The sequence below is a fragment of the Piliocolobus tephrosceles genome, chromosome 1 (assembly GCF_002776525.5).
Source record: "Piliocolobus tephrosceles isolate RC106 chromosome 1, ASM277652v3, whole genome shotgun sequence".
NCBI lineage: Eukaryota > Metazoa > Chordata > Mammalia > Primates > Cercopithecidae > Piliocolobus > Piliocolobus tephrosceles.
In genome coordinates, this window is record NC_045434.1 from 167,072,414 (window position 1) to 167,090,151 (window position 17,738).

At 37.6% G+C, this 17,738-nt stretch overlaps 1 protein-coding gene across 3 annotated transcripts in view; it reads left to right on the forward strand.

Moving 5' to 3' along the window:
- The window catches only part of USP24 (ubiquitin specific peptidase 24), a 147,905-nt gene that overhangs the window by 68,372 nt on the left and 61,795 nt on the right, over positions 1–17,738 (forward strand). For all 3 annotated transcript variants that reach the window (XM_023187807.2, XM_023187800.2, XM_023187790.2), the window contains exons 21-32: positions 720–796; positions 2,124–2,264; positions 2,444–2,497; positions 3,522–3,637; positions 6,888–6,954; positions 7,166–7,276; positions 7,982–8,080; positions 8,189–8,362; positions 11,648–11,733; positions 11,900–11,993; positions 13,388–13,543; positions 16,511–16,608. In XM_023187807.2, the coding sequence (XP_023043575.1) occupies positions 720–796; positions 2,124–2,264; positions 2,444–2,497; positions 3,522–3,637; positions 6,888–6,954; positions 7,166–7,276; positions 7,982–8,080; positions 8,189–8,362; positions 11,648–11,733; positions 11,900–11,993; positions 13,388–13,543; positions 16,511–16,608 (1,273 nt within the window). The remainder of the gene's footprint in view (positions 1–719; positions 797–2,123; positions 2,265–2,443; positions 2,498–3,521; positions 3,638–6,887; positions 6,955–7,165; positions 7,277–7,981; positions 8,081–8,188; positions 8,363–11,647; positions 11,734–11,899; positions 11,994–13,387; positions 13,544–16,510; positions 16,609–17,738) is intronic.

Sequence of the window (17,738 nt, forward strand, 5' to 3'; positions counted from 1 at the left end):
AGATGGAGTCTTGCTCTGTCGCCCAGGCTGGAGTGCAGTGGCACGATCTTGGCTCCACCTCCCAGGTTCATGTGATTCTCCTGCCTCAGCTTCCCCAGTAGCTGGGATTATAGGCACATGCCACCACACCTGGCTAATGTTTATATTTTTAGTAGAGACAGGGTTTTACCATGTTGGTCAGGCTGGTCTTAAACTCCTGACCTCAGATGATCCGCCTCCCTCAGCCTCCCAAAGTGCTGAGATTACAGGCTTGAGCCACCATGCCCGGCCAAATCTAATGGTTTTAATGTGCGGTTCTCTGGTGACTAATTATATTAAGCATCTATTTATATGTGCTTATTGGCCATTTGTTTATATTCTTTAGAGAAATCTTAAAATCTTTTGCCCATTTTAAAATGGGTTTGTCTTTTAATTGTTGAGTTGTAAGAGTTCTTTATGTATTCTGGATACTAGCTCCTTATCAGATAGTTGATTTGCAAGTATTTTCTTCTATTATGTGAGTTGTCTTTTCACTTCCTTGTTAGTGTCATTTGAAGCACTTAATTTTGATTATATCTGATTTACTAATATTTTCTTTTGTTGTCTCTGCTTTGGTACCATATCTAAGAAACCAGTGCCAAGAGTCTTATGGTTTTAGTTCTTGATCCACTTTGAGTCTTTTCATTGATTATCTGTGTTACCTAGAGTACATTAATTTATTTGGCATTTTATAATTACAGGTTTTAACTTATTTAAAACTTTTTTTGAAAATGTGAATCTTTGTGATCATCGATTGAAAAGACAAGGAGCTCAGTTGGTAAGTATGTTATTCTCAAATCTAGAGAGTTTGGATAATCTAGTATAACTTGATATTCAGCAAAACAAAAACAAACGAAAAAAAGTGTTGAGAGATAACATGGATTTTTTTTTTTTTAAAAGAACAGCATCTCCTTGACTGCCAGTTTCTATCTTGATGACAGAGCTTCTCCTAGAGTGTAAGGGAGGCTCCTACCTGCACTACCATGCCTCACCAGCTACCTGGGAGGACACCAGTCCCTCCTCACATCTCTCTATTTCTGGCTGATCTAGGGACAGCCAGTGGCCTCCTGTGGCTACATGAATGCAGAGCAGGGATAGTTCACCTAAGCTTCCAACTCCTCAGATCCAGCAATTCACACGTACCTAAAAAAGCAAGCGCAGGCGGGGGGTGGTGGCTCAAGTCTGTAATCCCAGCACTTTGGGAGGCCGAGACGGGCGGATCACGAGGTCAGGAGATCGAGACCATCCTGGTGAACACGGTGAAACCCCGTCTCTACTGAAAAAAAAAAAAAAAAATACAAAAACCTAGCCGGGCGAGGTGGCGGGCGCCTGTAGTCCCAGGTACTCGGGAGGCTGAGGCAGGAGAATGATGTAAATCCAGGAGGCGGAGCTTGCAGTGAGCTGAGATCCGGCCACTGCACTCCAGCCTGGGCGACAAAGCAAGACTCCGTCTCAAAAAAAAAAGCGCAGTCTTCGTCCTGGGATCACAATGGCAGGGATTTGAGGAGAAAAATTCAGGAATAGACAGGCAGGAAAAGTAGGATGTACAGCTTATGTTTACACATCCCCCTTTGGGAAAAAAAAAAAAAAAAAAAGGCTTATTAACTCTTTTTCTACATCCTTTTTATTTAAGATATTACTTTCTGGGTGGTAAGAGTTTTTACCAGATCTTACAAGCTCTGGGTCCTGCTATTTCCTACTGAGCTTTAGAAAGACCAGATTGAGCCCCAAGAATTAGTGACCACTTCTGGCTTGACTGTGTTTCCTTTTGAAGAAAAGCTCCTGAAGATGGTGCCCATCTCACTCCTGCTCTATTTCTGCTTCAGCAGCCTGTTGGGCTGTGTGTCCAGTTTGGGTCTAGTGATGTCTGAAGAGATATCTCCATACCTATCCTAGTTCCCATGGAATTTGCTCAGTGCTTCTGTGGTTGGTTGCTTTTTAAAGTTCCACATCAGTATAATATTATTTTCATATAGCTGAGGTTTTGCAGCCTTAATTCATATTGAACTGAAGAAGTGTGGACTCATGATGTAACAAAATAATTGTCTCTGGTTTTGTAATTTTGTGATCCTGATATGCTTTATAATTTTTCTTCTTTTGAACAGTATGTAGAAAAGCTGGAATTGATAGGAATGGATTTCATTTGGAAAATAGCCATGGAATCACCTGATGAAGAAATTGCTAATGAAGCTATTCAGCTAATCATAAACTATAGTTACATTAATCTAAATCCTAGATTAAAGAAGGTAGGTATCTAAGGAAAGAAGTTACCCATACACAAAAAAGCAGAAAATTATATATATATTTTAGTGATAAGCTATGATCCTTGGCATGACCAAAAATTGGCTTATTTTGATATTTTGTGCTGAATAGTGATTACAACTAAATGTCAAGGACTAATTGTAATTTCCATATACTCTTTCAGGATTCAGTGTCTTTACATAAGAAATTCATTGCTGATTGCTACACAAGATTAGAAGTGAGTAGCAAATTTTATTTAACCTCTCTTTGAGGTAAATTTTTTTTTCCTTTTGTAATTTTATATTTTTAGATAATTTATAATGTTGATGTTTGTGGCTGGATCCTATTGAAGAATTTATCAACAGTACCATATTGTGGCATAGGGAACAGATGTTTGCCCAATATATAAGTGTACTTTATAGGAAATCTTTCTCCCTCTCATCAGCTGTTTTCCCCACTCCATCCACCTTCCTCCCCTTTTGGAGTATAGGAACTATCTTCAGAAAATAGGTCATCTATACATTCCATGTTTGTAATAGAATCTGTTTCTCTTTTTTCTTTTTCTGTTCAGGAATTTTATACAAGCACTGCCTCTTTTCTTTCTCTCTTTTTTTTTTTTTTTACTTTATGTTTCACCTAGTTATACCATAAATGTTATTAAAGGCCACAGCAGGACAGTTAGTAGTAGATGGTATCGGTTGTCTTTGTCCATTAGAAGCCTGCTGTGTAATGCTACCTCACATGTATCTCTTTTATTTCTAGCATGACGCTTAAAGCATTAAACATTCATATTCAGTTGATATGCTTAAGTTTTATATCTAATCAAAAATATTCCAAAAGCCTAAAATGCTACTGCCTCCTAATTCCAATAAAACTTTCTGATGATAAGTATGTGCTAGAATATGCACAGTATTTCCCTAATTGTGACTTCTATCCAAATATGTCATTAGAAAAAAATGTTCAAGTATTCAGATACCCTTTATGAGGTCTCATGTAAGTATTAACATATATAGGACACTAGTTCTCAGCTGGGGCTTATTTTGCCTCTGGGGGTCATTTGGTAATATGTGGAGACATTTTTGGTTGTCACAACTAGAAACATCCTACTGGTCCCTAGGTAGGTAGAGGCCAGGGATCCTGTTAAACATCTGGCAATGAATGCCCAGGCCAGCCCTCTGCAACAGCAAATTATCCTGTCCAGAATGTCATTAGTGTCCAGGTTGAGAAACCCTGATAAAGAATGACTGTTTGGTATCTTTTAGGCAGCCAGTTCAGCACTTGGTGGCCCCACTCTAACACATGCTGTGACCAGAGCAACAAAAATGCTTACAGCAACTGCCATGCCAACTGTAGCAACCTCAGTTCAGTCTCCTTATAGGTAAGTGATCAGAAGTGAAAAATACACAACACACACACGTCAGTTTTCTTAAATGGTATTTTTTATGTAGGTTTCTTAATTATTGATTTCTTAATTTTGTATCATAATTTTTGCAAGCTGTCATAATCCTGAGAATTATATGTTCCCCATCGTACACCCCTGAATCTGTGTCTCTTTGGAAGTTCTGTGTGTAGGTCATCACCAGAACCACCCAAATACTGCCCTGTGCCTGGTGGACAAGTCTTCTTGTTTTAGTTTTTATTTGATTCATTTTACTTTTATTCTATGTAGTATGAATAACTTACTGTTTAGAATGGAATACACATACATTGTATGAAGATTAATTTTTTTCAAGTTTAAAATATTTACTTAGGCTTTTCTCCTTGAATACTCAAGCTCAGAGCATTAATAGGGTAAGCAGAATGAAGTGGAAGCTGATTAATTAAAATTATGCATTATAATATAATCATAGTCACTAAAATATTAAAATAATAAAAGTATTTTTCAAAATAATTTTTAGTGAGAACTTTATCCCCCAATGTTTGTGTTAAAACTTTAAACTGACATTGTCTCTTTTGTTTTTGTACATTGTCTGTTAATCTATTACATTGCTGTTTTTTGAGTTTTCAGTTATTATTGATGAAATCTTTTTTATTTTTTATTTTTTATTTTTTGAGGCAAAGTCTCGCTCTGTTGCCCAGGCTGGAGTGCGGTGGCGCGATCTCGGCTCACTGCACGCTCCGCCCCCCGGATTCACGCCATTCTCCTGCCTCAGCCTCCGGTGTAGCTGGGACTACAGGCGCCCGCCACCACACCCGGCTAATTTTTTTTTTATATTTTTAGTAGAGACGGGGTTTCACCGTGTTAGCCAGGATGATCTCGACCTCGTGATCCACCCGTCTCGGCCTCCCAAAGTGCTGGGGTTACAGGCGTGAGCCACCGTGCCCAGCCATATTGATGAAATCTTGAGTTTAGCATCTGCTGTAGTTCTTTGATGTCAGAGAACTACAGCAGACGCTAAACTCAGATTTCATGAATAGGAGATATAGGAGAAACAATGCATAATTTGGAACGTTAGATGGAAGTAACTAAAATACTTTTGTGGGTCTTTTGAGCCTGTACTGGTAAGCAACACCACGTCATTGTTTCCCAGAAAACTGGCGAGTGCTCTGGGAAGGGCTTGCTCTCCGTACCTCACTCTGCTGCTGCCCCCTAGTGATGGGTACTCATAGAGTCTGTCTCTACTCTAGAGTGACTATTCTTATTCACAACTGAATAAGGATATTCCTTTGCTTGTTAAAGCCTTCCTTTAAAAAGGGGAATCAAGGCAGTGAGTCCTTTCCCCCATTCTTCTTTTCCTTTTTTTTTTTTTTTTTTTTTTGAGACGGAGTCTCGCTCTGTCACCCAGGCTGGAGTGCAGTGGCGCAATCTCGGCTCACTGCAAGCTCCGCCTCCCGGGTTCACGCCATTCTCCTGCCTCAGCCTCCTGAGTAGCTGGGACTACAGGCACCCGCCACCACGCCTGGCTAATTTTTTGTATTTTCAGTAGAGACGGGGTTTCACCGTGTTAGCCAGGATGGTCTCCATCTCCTGACCAGGTGATCCGCCCGCCTAAGCCTCCCAAAGTGCTGGGATTACAGGCTTGTGCCACTGCGCCCAGCCCATTCTTCTTTTTAAAAATGACTTGAGTATTGTGTCACTATACTTCGTTAATATGAAGGAAGCCAATAAACTCAGCCTTTTCCGACTTCATTTTTAAATGGCAGAAGTAATGATAGATTCAACTCATGATAAGAACACTAACATGACTTTCACATTCCTACATTGTTGGAAGTATATCTCAAATAGACTTTCATTTAAAATGTATATTAAGAATTCCCAATTGCATGTTTGTAAGATGTAGTCCATCTCTGTGACTCAGTTCCTTAATGGTTTATTTATCTGGTAAATTAGAATGTAAGTGTATTTTATGTGCTGTTGGGTTAGGATGTCCAAACTCCTACTTCTTTAAATGACTATGCTTTTTGTTTTTTTCTCTTTACTAAGTGCTTTTTATTCTGAATCATTTCATATTTGGTGGACTACAGAGAAAAACCACATAATTTAAAATATTCTTATTACAAACTCTAAATAGGAAGTATATAGTTTCAAAGTCGAATTTGAACCAGAACATTGTAGTTTATCTCATTTCACTAGTTTGGAAAGAACTTTTCAGTATCCATAATTGTTCCAGCTTGGTGTAGTGGAGTTTCTGTCATCTGTACAGTATTTCATAATACTGTCTGTGATTTAATTCATTATTGAGGCATAATTTAAAAACAGTTCACTCAATAGTTCACTCACTTATTATGGACTTAAATATTTTCTGAAAATTTTTCATCTGAATTTCAAGTTCTAGTTCTTGCCCATAGACTGGAATAATTTAGAACTCCGTTAAATATATTTAATAGAACTGCTAAAATGTGTTTAATCAGCTGTTTTTAGAGTGAAAATTTTGGTACTGCTAATCAGCATACCAGACCAATTGTTAGAAAATGGTACCTCTTTTCAGTTTTAGATATATACCTCTTTGAAATATCTAGACTCTCTGGAATATAAAATGTTTAAATTAAGAGGACTTGGATTTTCATTTCTTAATGTTAATACATGCAATGTTCTCTTTAGTAAAGTATGAGGTTATGACTATATAAGCTGATGAATATTGCAGTCTGATTATTTCAACTGATAAGTAAGCTCCCATAAGTCTTCAACCAAAAGAGATCTCAGATCTCATTTTCAGATAGCAACTTTTGTTTGTGTCATACTTACTGATTTGCATTTGTCTTCTAATTCTCAGGCGGTTCAGAACTTTGTCAGGTTTCATGTGTTCACAGAATTGTATGTCATATTTTAGTTACAAGATTAATGAGAGTCAAACTCACTGATTTCATTCTTGATGAATTAATGGACAGATAGGCCTAGAAACCCAGGTCCTCCATTTGTGGAATAACTGTTTAAAGAATTAAAAAGAAGAAAGGAAAGGAAACATGGGGAGGTACAGGCTTCTCCCTTATTCCATCTGTATGCTACAGCTGTCAGCTGGTAGAACCACCTCCCCATTGGGTAAAAGGGAAGTTTAATCTTTGCAAATTTCAGTCTTTGACCACTGAGTGCTAACTGTTATTGTGGTTTTGGTGAAACAGACTAGAATTGAGGTCAGATCAGTAACTCATTTCAAATACTTCGTAATGCTTTTTTTTTAAATCTGTAGATCCACTAAACTTGTAATAATTGAGAGACTGCTGCTTCTGGCAGAGCGCTATGTGATCACTATAGAGGTAAGCCGCTTCCTCTTTAAGACGCATGTTGCTTAGGCTGGGCTCAAGCCATCTTGCCACCTCAGCCTTTCTAGTAGCTGGGAGTTTAGCATACCAGCACACCCAGTTAGCCTCTCTTTTCTTAAGAAAGCATCTTCATTCATCATATGTACATAGGTATGTATTTCTGATGTGGTACTGTCCATCTGACTTGACTTATTTGTTTTTTAAGGATTTTTACTCTGTTCCACGAACTATTCTACCTCATGGTGCCTCATTTCATGGACATCTTTTAACTCTTAATGTTACCTATGAGTCTACCAAAGATACCTTCACTGTCGAGGTAGGTTTATATTAAGAACTATAGCCATTTTCATGTTGTCTTATTAGTTTCATAAAGCAGTCTTGATTGAGATAGCTGCATGAATAATCATTCTAAAGGTTGTTTGGTAAACAGATGTAGAATAAAGACCTGAAATGAAACTGTGGGGTATAAGCAGATATATAAATAAATATTATATAATGTCAGGCAGTGGTGAGTATTATAAAGAACAAATAAGAGTAAAGTAGGATACATTGGTGAGGATGGTGATAAGAGGGTGATGGGAATGCACAAAATATTTTATTTAAAGGTGGACTGGGAAAAGTCTCTCTGAGGTGGTGACGTTTGAGCACAAACTTGAGTAAAGTGACAGGGTAAATGACGTTTGCTTGGGAGAACATTCCAGGCAAATGGAGGAACAGGTACAAAGGCAAGCAAGGTGGTTGGTGCGAGGGGAGCACAGTGAAAAAGGGAAAGAGTGGACAACACTGCAGTGGAAGAAGGGCTTGAGATCTCATTCCATGCTTGATGGGGAGGAGGTGGAGTGTAGAATGGAACATTTAATTACAGCAGAAGGGAAGCCTCATGAGGGTAGGGATTCTTGTCTTTATGTTCTCTGCTGTGTTCCCAGCTTCTAGAACAGTGCCCATTACCTAGTAGATGCCCAGTTGTTTAAATGAATAAATAAATGAATTCTCTCACAACATGTTTAATTTTATTTTACAGGCTCACAGTAATGAAACCATAGGGAGTGTCCGGTGGAAAATAGCCAAGCAGTTGTGCTCTCCTATGGATAATATACAGATATTTACAAATGATAGCCTGGTAGGTTTAAATAAGCAGTTTTTATGAATAATAAATGATATAAATATTTAGCCTGATATGAATAATTTCCTCTTTTCCTCTCAATAATTAAGAAACCACTTTTTGCAGCTGACAGTGAATAAAGATCAAAAGCTACTCCACCAACTGGGCTTTTCTGATGAACAGATCCTTACAGTGAAGACTTCTGGCAGTGGGACCCCATCTGGGAGTTCAGCAGATTCTTCAACCAGTTCCAGTAGCAGCAGCAGTGGGGTTTTTAGTTCTTCATATGCCATGGAGCAGGTACTGGGTGATCAATTTCAATTAAAAAACAAGAACTTAACAATCACTGTCTTTTTGTATTCAGCCCATATGGGTTTGGATGATGATATCCTTTTCTCTCAGACAAGTTCTGACTCTTCCAAACTGTATAACAAATGCTGGGATTCAGTTGAGAGAAGAAGATAATATAATTTACCAGCCTTCTGAATCAATCACTGAATGATTCTGCCTGGCCACTCACTGTCCTCTGATGCATCTCTCTCTTCATTGATTTTTTTTTTCCCCTCTCTACTGGGTCATTCCCATTAGTGTTCAAGCATGTTGTGTTATTTCTTCCATCTTAAAATAAAAACTCTTCACCCCATTTCCACTTTAGTTTCTGCCCCATTCTCCTTCCAAAATTAGCAAAACTCCTTGAAAGAGTTGTCTAAACTTCTTTCCAGCTTTTCTTTGACATCCTGTCTTGATCTCTCTTGATAAGAATTAATCTCTTTTCAAGTTAGTCTGTCACCTCCACCTCTTAGGCCTTGTCTTCTTGGTGTTTTGTTGAAGCTGATACGTGTGGTCACTTCCCCCTTGGAACACTCTTCACTTGGCTTTCAGGACTTGCGTGACTTTCCACTGCCTCTCTGCTTGTTTGGTTGGTTTTTTGTTTTTTGGTCTCCTTTGCCAATTTCTCTTCATCTCCCTGATCTCTGTACTGAGGAGTTCCCTGATCCAATCTTTGGACCTCTCCTCTGTCTACAGTCATTCCCTTAATAATCTCATCCAGTCTCCAGTCTCCGCATATTGTGTGTACATTGCTGACTTCTGGTTTTTAGCTTTAACCTGAAGTTCAAATAAATGGATCCATCCACTTAACATCTCTTAAGTGTCTACAAGGAACCCCAATCCTAATTTATCCCAAATTGAACTCCTTATACCCTTTTCCCCACTACCTCACTCCCACTCCAAATCTCTTCTTCCCACAGTCTTGCTGTATCGCAAATGATGGCATCTCCAGTCTTCTAGTTAGCTCATGTCAGAATTTTTGGGTTCCTTCTTTCACACCCATGTCCATGAACAAATTCTTGACTCCACCTTTAGAATGCATCGAGAATCCAGCTACTTTTTTCTGCATCCACAGCTTGCACACCAGTCTAGGCAATCACCATGCCTCACCTGGCGTGTTTTAATAGTATCCTAACTGCTCTCACAGTTTCTGATCTTACACCAGTTCAGTCTCTTCGCTACAGGGCACCCAGTGGTCCAGGATCTTACTAAACATAAGTCAGATTGTACCACTTGGCCCGAGGGGCTCCTGTCTCACTCAGAATAAGAGCCAGTCTTTACTGGGACCTTCAGGGCCTTCCTAATATGTCCTCCAGAGCCTCTCCAAGGTTGTCTCCTGTGAGCTTCTCTCACCACTCCAGCCGCACTGGCCTCCACGTTGGTCCTCAAATAGCATGGGCTGTGAACTTGCTCTTCCCTGTGCCTAAACTATTCTTTCCTGATATACAGGTGGCTCACTCTCACTTTCTTCAGCTTTTACTCATATTCTCAGCCAGCCTTCTTTGACGGTCTTATCTAGATTTTCAGCCTCTTTCCTATCCCTGTATCTTTTTATTTCCCTTCCCTACTTTATTTTTTCTTTAGCATACTGTGTATTTTATTTATCTTGTTTATCTCTCTCCCCCAATAAAACATAAGCTCCATGAAAGGAGATTTTCTTCTGCTTGGATCTCTGCTGCATCCTCGACACCTAAAACAGTGGCTAGAACACGATAGATATTCAATCAGTATTTCGGTGACTTCGTGAATTAGTTTATTTTGTACCTTCTCTGTGTTAGGACTCCAGGTGTACAAAGCTGCGTAAGACTGTTCTGCTTTTTTGGCTTCTATAGTCTAGAAAGCAAGCTAATGTAAAATAAAGGTATTGAAAAGACATATACAGTTTTTTCCCCCATGGTTATTATATATATTTCTTTAATTCCAAACATAAGACTTTGTGTGACTGCATCTTTTTAATTTACAGAGCATAAACCTTACTAGGAGAGATCAAAGAATTCTTAAAGTTTAGTGCAGGTTGAGTAGTCCTTAGGATTTTAGAATATTGGCATATACATAATGAGATATCTTGAGGATGGGACCCAAATCCAAGCACTAAATTTATTTATGATTCATATACACCTTATATACATAGCCTGAAGGTAATTTTATACATCTTAAATAATTTTGTGCACGAAACAAGATTTTGACTGAGATTGGTTACATGAGGTCAGGCATGGAATTTTCCACATGTGGTGTCATGTTGGCACCCAGAAAGTTTCCGATTTTGGAGAATTTCACATTTCAGATTTTTGAATTAGGGATACTCAGCCTGTGTTGGTATTGTGGGGTTGTCAAAGTTAACTGTATTGAAAGATTGGGTGTAGTGGCTCATGCCTGTAATCCTAGTAGTTTGGGAGACTGAGGCAGGAGGATTGCTGGAGGCCAGGAGTTCAAGACCAACCTGGACAACATTGTGAGACCCCCCATCTCAATTTTTTAAAAAAATTATGTTTCATATATAACAAGAATTTTAAAAAGAAATCCCACTCAGAATGGTATTATAGCAGCTAAATAACAACAAAAACAATGTACATAGTATCTTCAAGTTTAATAATTTTTACCTTGTACATAGTATCTTCAAGTTTAATAATTTTTAACTGTCTCACATTTATCCTAAATTTATTAAAAATCTTCCCACTTATAAATACATTGTGTAATGTCCGATTTCTTATTCCTTATAACCAGAAAATAGTACTTTAATCATATCCGAATCTCTTTTATGCAGTTATAACCATTTTGTCTTTTCTGATCTTTAGGAAAAAAACATGGTAACTTCTTTTTCTCAACTTAAATTACATATATCTAGTGTTATGTGTGAATGTAGACACATAAACACACTACTTTTGTTTTCACATCACTCACCCTGTTCTCTGCTGGTGAGCAGTCATTAGCTCAGTGGTGCCTGCTCTCCATTATATTAATTACATATGCCCTCTGCTTTACCTCTCTTCTACTGTGCCTGCCTTTGTCATCTTAGTCCCTTCACTGGCAGGTGGCCAAGAGAAGGTAGAGCAAGTAATACACACTAGAAGGTAGTGATCCCTCATCTATTATGTTCCCTTGTGGTGTTCTTCAGTACAGATGAGCACTGTGCTTCCCTCAAGCTTTACGGTGACCAACCTTTCAGAACTAGTATTTTTATTGTTTGTAAGTTTGATTAGGAAAGGAGAACATTCTTTTGTAAATTTGAATTTCTATTTTGGTTTTTTCCATCAGGAGAAATCCCTCCCTGGTGTAGTGATGGCTCTCGTATGTAATGTATTTGACATGCTTTATCAGCTCGCCAATCTGGAAGAGCCAAGGTAAATATAAATATTTGTGAGACTTGGGCAGAGACAAAGTTACTAACATTAGGGAGCCAAGTCCCTTTTCACTTGAAATGCATTTTACTTTATATTCCATGCAAATGGACTTTGTTATTAAACTATGGCTTATATGTAACAAAAATTTGTATTTGAAAAACTTCAGGATAACTCTACGAGTACGGAAGCTTCTGCTCTTGATACCCACTGATCCAGCTATTCAGGAAGCCCTTGATCAACTTGATTCTTTAGGAAGAAAGGTATGAGTATTTTTGATAGTTATTTAATTAGCATGACAATTTTATATCACAATTCAGTGAGTGAAAATGCAACCTGAAATCACATCAAGGTCATATGATATCATCTTTCCCATACTGTTTTTTCTTCTTTTGAAAAATACCTTTGCCAGCCCAGTGCAGTGACTCACGCCTGTAATCCCAACAATTTGGGAGGCCGAGGTCGGAGGATGGTTTAAGCCCCAGAGTTCAAGACCAGCCTGGACAATGTAGGGTGACCCCATCTCTACAAATTAAAAAATTACCCTGGTGTGATGACATGTACCTGTAGTTCCAGCTACTCAGGAGGCTGAGGTGGGAGGATAGCTTGAACCCAAGAGGTCGAGGCTGCAGTGAGCCAAGATTATACATACACTCCAGCCTGGGCAACAAAGTAAGACCCTGTCTCAAAAAAAAAAAGAAAAGAAAAAGAAAAGAAAGAAAAAAGAAATACCTTTGCCATAAATGGAAATCAGAACTTAATGTTGGCTTTTAAAGTATCTATATAAAAGTTAATAATGACATCAGGTTTCAGAACTGGAAAGAACCTTCAATATCATCTACCTTTCCACCTCCTCATGTTATATATTAGGAAACCAAAGCTCAAAGAGATGAAGTTACTTGTCCCAGATCAGACTCTAGTTGTGATTCAGCTGAGAAGTTTTTCATTAGCTATGATACCTCTTTGAATCTGATTGTTGCCTGTGTCTGAGTTGCTTATATAAATGGATTACCATTTAATTTTTTCACAGTCGATATTTAAAGTTCATTTGTGTTAATTGTTAGAATGTTGTTCCTTAAGAGATTTATCTATATATTGATATTGTGTCTTATCTATAATACTGTTTATTTATGTTCTCAGAATAAATTCATGTAGAAAAAGTTGTTAGAACTGTATTTTCTATTTTGTAATTTAGTGTTAGAAATTTAGGTCAGTTCAGTCATGTCATTTATTGCTTATAAATTAATTTGAAGGATAAGCGAACTAATATAATTATAAAATGTATCACTAGTATTAGCTTAACACATTTTTCAAGCCTACCACTTTAGCAGTCTTACAATTTTATTATCAGTATTTAGAGATACAAATTTTAAACACAGAAACAAATTAAAATGACCTTCTCAGTGTTGCTTAGAATACATGCTCAGAAGCATTCATATAGTATTTGAATCTTATTGAACTTTTAGAATTTGTATGATCAAGTTTGATGTTTTAATAGTTACAGAGTAATGTGGTTTTATGAAGTTAATTTTTAGAAAATAACATTGGTGTGGCTTATATTAAAGAGGGAAAGAATATTAGAACATGTACTAAAATCTAGTCTCTTTAATTTGTCCTTTTAAGAAGTTTATGTCTTTTTTTATTCTCTTCAACTTAGAAAACATTGCTGTCTGAATCAAGTTCTCAGTCCTCAAAATCTCCATCCCTGTCATCAAAGCAACAGCACCAGCCAAGTGCCAGTTCAATTTTAGAAAGTCTGTTTCGATCTTTTGCCCCGGGAATGTCTACCTTCAGAGTGCTCTACAACTTGGAAGTAAGAAACCTAATTTCTTTCCGTTTCCTTGTGACAGATCTATTTGGATTTATAGATTCATGCTTTCACATGTCAGAAATAAGTAAATAGGTTTCTGTTATGTGATGATTGGTTAGAAATTAGTTTTAAGAAATAGATTATAAATTGAAACTTTTTTGCCTTTGAATATGCAAAAGATTATTTTTATCACTACCGTAGCCCATTTGGGCTGCTATAACAGATCACCATAGACTGGATGGCTTAAACTGCAAGCATTTATTTCTCATAGTTGGAGTGGCTAGGGAGTCCAAGATCAAGACACTGGCAGATTCGGTGTCTGGTGTGGGCTGGCCTCCTGGTTCATAGATGGTACCGCCTCACTGTGTCCTCACTTCCAAACTAGGAATTTTAGAGGAATACAAACACTCAGTTTGTTGTAATTAGCCTCCCCAAAGGAAGCTTTAAACTAACACATTTAATTGTTTACTGTCTACAAGTCATGGTGGTAGTTAAAGGAACAGAGTTGAAAAAAAAACAAGATATTCTCTCCAAGATCTTATGAGTAAGACATATGGAAGCTGGATATACTGAGTCTGGATGGCAGAGTGTAAACAAAGCACTATGTGAAAGTGACCAACTGGAATCGGTTCTGCTCTTGGAGAGTAATAGGTCAGACCCTCATACCACTTTTGGTTTGAAGAAAATAAGGCCCTGAATGATTTTGCTTTGTCTTAGGAAGTTATAACCAGGCAATAAAGAATCCATATCAGTGCCTAAGCAATCTTAATTATTATATCATGTGTGTTAAGTACACAAAAGTCAAACTTTTTAAGAGGATACCTGCATTTTTTCCAAGTTTCATTTCATTGACAATCTAATTGGGAGCATATAATTATAGTCCTTCATTTTCCCACTCGTTGCTTGTACAAAGTGATAACTTTTCATACAAGCAGTATCTTATCGCTTCAAGGTGTGATGACATTTCATATTTGCCTTAATCGTTCTTGTGAAAAGACATATTGGTCTAAAAAGGAAAAAGTATTTAGCAAATATTTTAAAAATTAAGCATGTCCTTATTTAGTGTGAACATTTAAAAATATATGCAGTATTCAGCATGAAAACCATGTTCGAGGTTGAGTCATCCCTGTGTTTAAGAATTAACTTTATGAAGTATAGTAGCATTCAGTGTAGTATTAAGTTATAACAACAGCTTGAAGTACCAAAGTACTTTCTGTTTAGATTATATTTTACATTTTCGTGCATATTGCGGAGGCTTATTCAAAATGAAAATACTAACTTAGCGTTCACCCTGTTTAATAAACAGATGTCAAAAAATAAAATGTATGCAGTATTCCAAAACAGAAAATTGCCTAGGAATTTTTAGCCCATTTAAGTCTATAGAATTTGCATCTTGTGATTCCTGCCAGATCTGTCATTTGTTTTTAAATGATTATCTCCAAAAGGTTCAAGTGTAATTTTTAACACCCACATTTGATAGAAAAACAGAATGGTCCAACAATGGGTCAACTTGTTATCAACTATCCGAATTACATTATCTTAGAGCCATAGCACTGCAGTAGTAAAATACCTCTGGTATCATTTTAGGACTCCTGAGTAAGTGTGAATTCCTTTGATATTTTTTGTTTTGATTTAGATACACAAAATAGTTGGAAACCTAACACTCCCAAAAGCTCTTATTTTGCTGTCAGCTAAAAGGTTAATTTCTTTACAATTTGTTCCTTAACTTTTATTTACCTGCTAGGAAACTTCAAAGTGGATATTTCCATGTCTTTGAAGAAATCTGTCAATTCACTAAATTGTTGTCCATTAAGCATGAGGTGGGTGGGGTCGGAGTGTCCATGTAGACAAAGAGCTATATAGGCTTGAAGGGCTTAGAAGAGCACAGGTTCCTTTTCTCCCATGTAATGCTCTTTATCCCAGGTTGGTGGACCTGTTTCTCCAAGAGCAACCTGAGAAGAAGGCATCTTTAGCAAAATCCCACATTAAGTTCTAAACTCATAAAACTCATGGGTTCATAGAAGCAGATTTTTTTAGACTAGAAAATGATCTTGAGCCACATCTAGTTTAAGACTGAGGCAATGTGAGTTTTTATTTTTAAATCATAACTAAATAAGCAGTTGTTTACTGAGTACTTGTTTTGTGCTGATGCTTCTACTAAGCACCTTAAAGCTTGTGCTGTAGTATTTAATCCTTTGATCTTCCTGTAAAGGTAATTACTATGCTCACTTAGTGATGAGAAAACTAGGACAAAAGGGAGCATTGTATGCCTAAGGTCTCTCAGCTAGGTAAAACTAGAATGTGAACTAGATCTGTAGTCTTGGCTATAGTAGTATGGTTATTTATGTGAAATTGTGCCCAACCAAAGTATTCAGTTGAAGTCTACTTTAGGTAGGCATTGCGGCATCATAGAAGGGCACGAGTGTTAGAATGAGACACATCTGAATTTGAATTCTAACTATGTGACCTTGGGTGGGCGGTCACTTAACCTACTTAACCTTTCAGGTCTCAGTTCTCTCACCTATCAAGTAAAATACGTATGCCTGATACATTGTAGATATTCAATAAATAGGAGTTAGAGTTATTGGTGAACTCATCTTGCATTTTTAATATATGGGCTGTTTTATGAAACTTTGGTTTATATCTGTCTAAAGAATTTATCTAGCATATCACATGGAATTATCTGTTCTTATCTAAGCCTGAGGGCCTGAGACTTTCATGTTTGCCAGTTTCATGAAAAGGATACACCAACTTTCTCTAGAATGGAAATATTTTTCTTCCAAAGTAAATAAAATAGGGAAAATGTGATTATTTTATCGTGAAACATCAGCTTCTACATACTTCTGGGGGAAAAACAGTGTGCAACATTTAAAGAAATTCTAACTCAAGTTGTCTGAATGATTTATTTAATAAAGGAGTAATTTCTGCTGAAAATGTGTGAATGAATAATTGTGCTTACCTATTTCCTAGGTTCTAAGCTCCAAACTCATGCCAGCAGCTGATGATGACATGGCCAGAAGCTGTGCCAAATCCTTCTGTGAAAACTTCCTCAAAGCCGGCGGTTTGAGGTTGGAGTTTCAATGTCATGTTACATGAGTTGCCGAAAATGAATATAGTTATTTTAGTTAATTTCCCCTGCAAAGTCTTGCTTATTCCTACAAGGTATCATATGACTCATTGTGAGAGTTCTTATAAGAAGGAATGATGTTTCAGTCCTTTAGAATATTTTAAATGCTTTTATTACTTCTGATTATTTGAAAAACGTGTGGAAGCATGTCTCCCCTCTGGTAGTGGGGGACATTTTCAAGAAGAGTAGAAGCAAGGAGACTGTATCTGTTTCTTTTGTGTCTCATGTCAGTTTGAAATAAGGTGAATTTGATACCTGTGAATCCATATTGTGCAAGGTATTAGTGTTGTGGATGCAAAGATAAATTAGATATTATCTCTGCCTTTGAGAGGCAGCTGATGGTTTAACAAAGAAAAACAGCTAGGTAACTATATTATAAGTATTAAAACAGGCCAGGCATGGTAGTTCGTGCCTGTAATCCCAACACTTTGTGGGGCTGAGGCAGAAGGATCACTTGAGCCCAAGAGTTTGAGATCGTCCTGGGCAACATAGTGAGACCTCATGTCTACGAAAAATAGAAATAAAAAAATAGCTGAGTGTGATGACGTGCACCTGTAGTCCCAACTACTTGGGACGCTGAGGTGGGAGGATCACTTGAGCTTGGGAGGTAGAGGTTTCAGTGAGCCATGATTGCACCACTGCACTCCACCCTGGCAACAGAACAAGATCCTGCCCCCTCCCCCACCAAAAGAAGGTATTAAAACAGAGCTATGTATAAAAAGTACTTGTGATGGGGAGGGGCGAGAAAGTGGTAGTTAAATTGGTTGAATTTGCTTAGGGTCGTAAGGTTAGGAAATGATTCACAGAAAATGACCGTTGAGCTAGGAATTGGGAAATTATTTACCTAGAAATCCTCTAGGTAAATAAGGAGGGAAAGAGCACTCCAAGCTGGTATGGAGGGAAGGATGAGTGAGAGCATGAAGATGCATCGCCTCTCTTGGGAACCTCAGTTGCCTGGTGAGGTTCAAGCAAAGGATGAAGGAGAGAAACGTGTCAAGAAGGGTCTCATTGGGGAATATGAGTGTTGTCTTATAGTCCATGAAAAAGCAGGCAGTTTCTAAGCCAAGAATT